General features: G+C 37.3%; 1 protein-coding gene across 1 annotated transcript in view; it reads right to left on the bottom strand.

The window, feature by feature from the left end:
* Positions 1-733: 733 nt before the first annotated feature.
* The window catches only part of LOC124288126 (putative GTP-binding protein 6), a 46067-nt gene continuing 38371 nt past the window's right edge, over positions 734-8429 (bottom strand). The window contains exons 8-9 of the mRNA XM_046724695.1: positions 1211-1357; positions 734-915 (exon numbers count right to left, since the gene is read on the bottom strand). Of these exons, the coding sequence (XP_046580651.1) occupies positions 789-915; positions 1211-1357 (274 nt within the window). The 3' untranslated portion in view covers positions 734-788. The remainder of the gene's footprint in view (positions 916-1210; positions 1358-8429) is intronic.

Here is an 8429-nt window from a genome sequence, read left to right as displayed (position 1 = left end):
ATACATGTGTTTAATTGGGAGGCTTCTGTCATGAAGAATACTTTAGTTAAGTGAGAAACTACCCTCTGTAACATATTTCAGAAAACATTCCAATCACCATAAATGTTTCTTATTATAACCATGATTAAAATGCTTCTCTGTGCTTTGAAAACAACAACCCTTAACAGCAAAAATGGCTCTCCTGTGCCACTCTCTCATTATTCGGAATGTAAGCTGGATTTTAACCAAGGGATGTAAGGGAATGTTAATACATTATAATAACTCTATAATCTATGCCATGGAATGAATCAATCATTTATCCTAAACCTACTTGTTCACTTAGTGTAGTCTTACAACACCAGGCCTGAGGATAGCTTCATGTCCGACAGCTTCTCACATCCATAAACTACATCCAACAGATACAATACCTTGCTCATTTCATCAAACTTTTCTGAAATACATACAGGCTGCCGACATATGACGACAAATATGGATGCCCACCACCCAAACCAAAAATCTATGCCAACAACCTAATCCAACCCAATCAAATGTAATTTAATTTAATTTAACCAAATCCAACAACATATCCCAGCCCAAATAACTTCAGTTTATTTCAATTCAATTCAATCTGACCTAACAACATATCCCAACCCAACCAACCCAACTCAGCCCAACCAGTGAATCATTCTGACACACACTACAATGAATGACACTAGTCTATTCAGGCATCTGAGCAATCACAATGAAGTCATCCTTTGTCTTGAGAGATTTATGACGTTACTATGTACATAGGTATAGTTAAGACCCAGTTACTGCTTGACAAACATTGCCTTGAACTTGCCATAAGCTGCTTCAGTGATGACAACGTCCACTAGGATGTAATTGATATCTGTGTCGGGATGAGCTTCAGTCACTGTTGCATTCTTGTACAGCCAGCTGCAACATAATCAGTCCTGTCAAACACAGAGGCTTGGGCTGCCTTACAGTCATGGTACATCGCTCTCTCCAGGCTCTGTCAGCAGAACTATTGATAGCAAAAAACACATCTAATGCCCAAAGAAATAGGAATCATGTTTACCAATGCAAAACTGAATGATGTCTTAGAAGTCCATTCACTATAACCTCAAACTTCAGGTACTGATAGTTTTCAGCAATCATATTTGTAATGATCCCCATGAAGATACCTGCTTCTCAGTTGGCATGAGCTGCGTGTTAGATGAAGGGCTGTTACCTGAGATGCTGAGACGCACTCATAGACAGTCTAAAAGTCTTCTCCAGCATCTTAGTGGCAGTGAGGAGTTGGGTCTGCAGTCTGCCTTTCAACACGTCAAGATTCTGTCCAGTTGTGGCGGACACCAACAGGCTGTGTCCAGCGTCACTGTAACATCAGGGGTAATTTTTAATAGAGACTCAAACAACGTGAGCAAGGCTCACTAATACCCCCAACCATGACTCCCAACTTCAGATGAACAGCAATTATTGACTATTCTTGATGGAAATACAAGATCTGAATACAACATTTCCTATAAACAAAGGAGTAATTACACAAATCAGAAAACTGGATCATTATCAAAAATGATAATAATTCTTAGAATACTTCCTCTAACACTTGATTGCCTTTTTACTGAAACTTGTTTTTGAATCCACAGATCTAGTGTGATTTCTTAACATCCAAGATTTTGTGTTCTTTTTTTCCCTAGTTGTTGAAGCACTATCCACAGGTGCTATCCCCCTATCGGAAGCACAGGAAACCTCCTAACTATTCCTAGGTTAAGAAGGTACTCTGCGATATCTTGGAGAAGGACGGGTGGGCCTTTACCTGAAGTGTTAGCAATATTATTTTATGAATTATTATCATTGTGGATAATGTTCGCAAATATTTACGAATATGTCCCTCGAAAACTATTTTTCCGAAGCCCCGAGTACCCCAAAACTAGGTTAGGAAGACAACCATAAAACTGAAAAATCTAAATCTATACTGTCATAGTTTGCTGGTGATAACACTTGAGAACATTTGTGCTCCTGTGTTTCATATTGTGTTGGAGTATGACGTCATTTCCGCTGAACAGTACTTCTGATGGCCTCATGATGACGTCACTTCCGGTCTATATCCCGTACATTCCAATGTGAAGACTAATTCGTGACGCTGATTGTATATATCCTGCTTCCAAATTTAGTATACTTTTGTGGTTTTAGACTCACTCACTAAATGCAGCAAGAAATGAATCCAGGTTCACAATAATCAGCCTCAGGTCTGAGTTAAATAGTTAACTCACCCTCAGTTGTGAGTGTTTTCCCAGTAGCTGTCTGATCTCAGGATGACAATTCACATTTAAAGGGGAAGTGTACACGAATAAATCACATTTATTCTTATGTGAATCAAAGTGAACTGTTTTAATTAGTTAATGCCAATGTTTGAAAATATACACTCATTTTTCTTACAATGTAAGTATAACCCTCAAAATAAGTGCTGAAATGTTATGCCAATATTAGGTATTTGTTTGCCGAGCTAAACAGGCCAGAGTTACCACCCTTTGATTATGACGTAATTGGTGCCACTTGATTTTAAACTGGTCTCCCGTCTAGTCCCAAATCAGAAGATAATAATACTGATATTAATCACGTGAAAAAAAAGTTTGTGAAAATACAAAGAAGCATAAGAACAGAAAATGTAAGCAGCAGGACGGATTGATCGTGTGTATTTTCTTTCATAACCTCGCCTCAATGAAAATACCAAATATGTATAACAATGTTGACGTCCGTATGACATCACTATCGGGAAGCGACTTTTTCAAAATGCGTGTTCACTGACACGAGTACGCCAGAGTTTTTGAAGGAAATTTTCGTTGTTTCAAGCAACGTATATGCATAAATGTGACATGTTAGTAGTCCGAAACTTCTGTCAGTCTGCTGGTTGTTATTTTCTATTTGTTTTCATTGTGACCAAGGGAAATAGTCAGAAATTAAGAGAAGTACCGTCATCGTTGTGCGTGAGTTTGCGTCAGTTATGGTGTCATGCTTTCAAAAACTATAATATGTTGTGATGAATCTAGAAAATCATTGGAATACACCTGTTTTATTTAACTATCGCTTGCTACGATACCTTTCCCATGCATGTTCTAAAACTAATGAGCAATTGTATGCAACAAGTAGGTGAACGGATTCACAGTGTAAAATCTGAGATTGGCTTTGTACACATTTCAAACAAGTATTCTTTCACAGCGCGGCATCTCATATCCTCGATATATTGCGTTAGATTTCACTGAAACACTTCGTATTGGTGACAAAGTCCATTTGTCAGTTTATTTTGAACTGTATGAGGAATTCAGGGATTCATGTAAGGAAGATAGTGTTGAATTTTATGGACGAAACATAACCGACATAAATGTGACGTGATTTTATAAACACTATGTAATATGGCTGAAAATTCACTTTGATCGCTTATGTATTTTCCAAAACATTCTCAGCGATTCTCGGTTCATTGATAATGTTTCAGAACGAGCATTGGTGATTCGATCATACGACAACAAAACTACCGCTGATCACAATGATCACGTCTTTTTCTTTTAAATTCAATTCTCCCAGTAAAATTTGACATTTGAATTAAGACATACCATAAATTACGCAAAACGCAGTGAATGGTGATTTAGTAATGTGTCAAAACTGGCGAGATTTACGATGCATGTCTTTTTCAGTAAATTTTATCTACAATGAGCGGTCGATATCATAGAAAAAGGAATTTCAAACAGTGTTCAAAACTGCAAATTGCATTTATCTGCGTGATGTATTTGGATATGTACTATCGATATCAAAGTGAAGTAGGTGGAAAAGGAGTGACATATCGTACGATTTATGTAAGAACTTTAGTAACAAACGTAGAATGCCGGCACATTCACCGATGGCAAGCAAGATGTAGTGCATATAGACCATTCTTAGCCAATATGCATGAACTCGAGGTCAAATCGAAAGCGAGGCTTAAATAGGTTGACCCAACCTTGAAAATTGCGACCTCGAAAAGGAAAGATTACTGCTGTGTGCCTTTGCGTTGGAGTGATGCCCGTAAGGATTTTACGGTATCTTTTCACCATATTCCCAAGAATAAGATCAGAAGAAGGCAGTGGTTGACGAAAATACGGAGAGATCCTGGAAAATGATTCATAGTAAGTACAAAATAATTACGGCACATGGCATAGTCTAGATCTGCCGTGTAATGTACAAACTGTTCACTATGCAAGGTTTTAATATTAGGGGCACATGTACAATGTGAATGTCACACACACAGAGACACATCCAAACCCCACCCCCACCCCACCCCACACACACATTCTCATGTTCAAAATCAGTGATCACCCCCCTAGTTCATATGTACATAATTGGCCCCTCCCCCTGCCTCCCAAAACAAACTGGGAGACACCCCAACCCCAACAAACACCGCACCTAAAATCATCATCACCCCCCTAGTCATAAATTATGAACGGTCCAATATATTAAAAAAATTTAAGCATATGGACATGTGCAGACACTCTTGTCATGATGGCAAGGGAATTTTATTTGCAAATATTCTGTATCAGTGAAATTAGATTGGCTGCAAATCAAAGTAACATTTCAAGTACATATATATGCAGGACATACACATGCTGTTAAAAAATCTTAAATATGTATCTACTTTCAAAATTACTGTATACTGACCAGTACTTCAGGGATACAGCACATATTACTGGACAATCTAATTACACCAACTGAAATATATTTAGTGTTTAAATATCCATTTCAGATGCTGCTAATTAAGAGTCAGAGAGCATGTCACCAGCTCAGGAACCTCCCATAAGGAATCTACCACAGTCACCATCTCAGATACAGTAAGAATGTCAGATCATATTAAGTTAATTTTGCCAACTGACATGGTTTTAAAGAATTTAATACAACTGAACTTTGACCTATATGCTATGTTATTTACATATAAAAATATTGATTGCCCATACTGTCTAAATTATGAAATGATGTTAGTAACTATTCCTTGATGTATATTTGTAATTCCAGAGATATATTCATTGTTTGTGTGGTCGAAGAGATAATAGTGATGCTTTACAATGCTTATATTACAGTGAAGCAGAGAGTGATACAGCAGCCACTGACCCCCAGTCCTACATAGAACAACTCCAGCAAAACTTACATGAACAGGGGAGGCAACTCAAGGAAAAGGTTGACAAAATAGAAAAATTGAACAGAAAACTTGAACTTGAAAAGTTTGGAGTCTGTAAATTCATGTATGATGATAAAAACTGATTGAAGATTTTACAGTATTCCATTATTTCAAACATTGTCACTGATTAGCTGGAACTTTTTCATTTGTTGAATATCTTCCCAGGTTTTGTGAAGTACCTTGCCCAAACAGCACAGAAATTGACAGACATGAATGTAAATGAAATTGTTTGGTGCTTTTGTGTTGTGTAAATGATGGATGAAAAAAGAAACAGCTGTAATACATACACATTGATGGATTTAACTGAAAAATAGAAAGGTCTTTCATAATGGCATAGTTGTAGATGTAACTCATTTGCTGCTGTTTAATTAATAATTGATGAAAAAGAATGTATTTCATCCTGTTTGAAAAGAGTTAGTTGGGAATCAGAAAAAACCCATCATTCATAGATAAGAGATTATGATAATGTGTAAGGGGAGAAAACTATGATAAATTATGCATTGATCCAGCTGTAATTGTTGCCATTCTTGTCAGACTAATCTAAAAGGATACTTCTATCAACATAAATATTGCACCCAATATATTTTCAATTTGCATCCTCTGAAAATTTTATTGTTATTCATCAGTATTACAGTTGGAAGCTATTGTGAATGTGTCTATTGTTATTGGACTTTTAAGACACCATTTCAAAATAAATTTTTATTAACTGCACTCCAGGTGTTCGTTATTTATTTGGGTTAATTGTTTGCTGTAGTGTGAATCCTGTTATGTTAATCTGATAATATTTTCTCCTTAAAAATGTCTTCAGTTACAGTGGTACAGAATAAGTACACCTGATCTACAATAAATCAATTTTATGGTATAGTAACACAGTAGTGAAAATTAGTTCAAATATTCCCCATGCAGGTACCACTTGTCAATTTAGGTAAATTAATTATTCACCTCGCAATCAGTCAAGAAAGAACTTGAAAAAAATCATCCAGTTTTGTCTTGCACATTGTGTCCCACCAGAGACCATATAATAGATATGGTCTCTGGTCCCGCTCATGTTGATTGAAATAAATAGTTTCTACATGATGATGTGGCGATTCGTTTTTCCTCTGCGACTGTAACATGCAGCTACGCGCACATCCCCATCACCACTAGTCCTGTACAACTGAAAATAAATGCGTGAATAAATACCCTATATCTATAAAACAGAGTCGATAGGACAAAACATTTTAAACAGAAAAAATACCAAACAAATAATTTCATCACATGAATAATACAAAAAATTTGTTTGGTCCAGATCCACTCGAGGAGAGCTATCTTGATCTGCATATTACTTATAATCTCGATTATCCAGCTCAAGAATTAACAACACTACTCCCATTTGGAAGTGGATGATTTGAATCCAGGTCAGGAAATACGTCTTTTGCTTTGTTCATATGTTGATAAAGTAAACGTAATTGACTTCCCTTGGTAATATTTCCACTACTGTGACTTTAGAGTAGCTTCCCTTCATAAATGCTGCGCAACATGGTAAACGTAACCTAGATATCTAGGTCATATGACTTATCGTGATGTGTCGTGATGTACAGTAATTATTCACCCTTCAATCCGTGGATATGCTACAGAAACATTTGTGTAGCCCTTTCCCATTTCTCTGCGATTTCCCTGAACTACTGGACAGTTTCGTAATGTACCGTTCAAGGGAAATTTGAAACCAGGAAGTATACATTGAGTTCTGTCACCATTATGCGATTGTGTCCTTGCCCCATTTAGCCTCGTTTTGGTACAGATATGAATATTCATGAGGCCTCATTAAGAATGGTCTATACGTTTTAGGTTTCATGAAAAAAGATACTGTTGGATAGGCTCGATAGACTCAGGTTGAATATGTTATACAATTTGGTTACGTGGTAACACTTTTAGTACAATGTATACGTTTTTTCAAACTGCAACGTCATTACAGTGTACAACTGACCACATAGTCAGCTGACGGCCAAGCAACAGATGGATTAAAACAGTAGCCTGCGCATCGAGACACAAGAACCACACCTATACCTGCACCACGTGAAATGGGTCTAATAAGGTCTGACGACGTCATTCGTTTATCGTTTGGGCACCAATGACGTCATTTCCAAGGGACATAAGCCATGGTGTGTTATTGTGGACATAGAACTCTTTGTAAATGTTGAAAATATGAATTGATAAAACGCAAATAATAAATTAGTTACTTCTGATATATGTATGGGTTTGGATATAAAACGACTTGATAAACACATTTTATGAAGAAAAAGTGCAAGACAAAAAGGTTAATTTTCGTGTACACTTGCCCTTTAATGTCAAAGTCTGTGAAATCATGGCATCTCCATCGGGCAATTATTCTCACTCCCTCATCCTTCTCCCCCACCCAGAGGGAGGCTAGGCAGTAAGGATAGACTGGTCATGAAGTCCCTGACATCCCTCAGATAAAATGATGGAAAAGTGTTTCAAGACCCCCACTGGAAAGCTGACATGATCTGTTCTGGTGAGACGGTCTTCCATGGTGCTGAGGTGAAGCAATGGCTCTTATTTCGTGTGGACGTATATGTATCCATAAGTAGGTGGCTGATCTTCTGACAAAGTATAAGTCAGCTTTATAGCATTCTAAATCCAGGCTTCCACTGTGTTTGTGGAAATATCTTTCTCTGATTGCTCTTGACAAGATATCCAGAGACAGCAGTGTCCACAATGAAATGCATCAGTCCTATGCAAGTACCACATGAGAGCTCTTACTGGACACAGAACCCTGTCTGGTAGGTGGCGATCCAGAGTAGAATCTAGAGCTGGGATATTGAATGCTTGTTCTAGAGGTCCCATTGATGACTTTTGATCCTTGGCAAGGAACTCCGGCAGTACTGTAATTGGCATTCCAGACAAAACTTTCAAAATTACGATTGAGCAACTTAAAAAAATGTGGTTCTGAAAAGCTTGAAGCTGTAGCTAATGTCATAAGGAATGCTGTCTTCCACGATGCTTTCCATAGGTTAAAAAGAGGATGCAATAATGCTGATAATACTACTGATAAATCCCATTTCGTAGCTATGCATTTTCTTACGATATCCTCTTGTTCAAAAGATTGTAACATATTGGTAAGAAAAGGTTCCTTCCAAATATGAAACCTTTTGTTAGTGAAGATAAAGCCAAGCAATATCCTTCTATGGTTCATGCAAAAGCTGGAGACTTTTCCTAAGATCTGACTCCATGGCTGTAATATAAGGCA

The sequence above is a fragment of the Haliotis rubra genome, unplaced genomic scaffold (assembly GCF_003918875.1).
Source record: "Haliotis rubra isolate DU_JTF1 unplaced genomic scaffold, ASM391887v1 Scf111, whole genome shotgun sequence".
NCBI classification, from domain to species: Eukaryota; Metazoa; Mollusca; class Gastropoda; order Lepetellida; family Haliotidae; genus Haliotis; species Haliotis rubra.
Note: the sequence above shows the minus strand (reverse complement) of the source record. Positions and strands in the feature narration are given on the sequence as shown.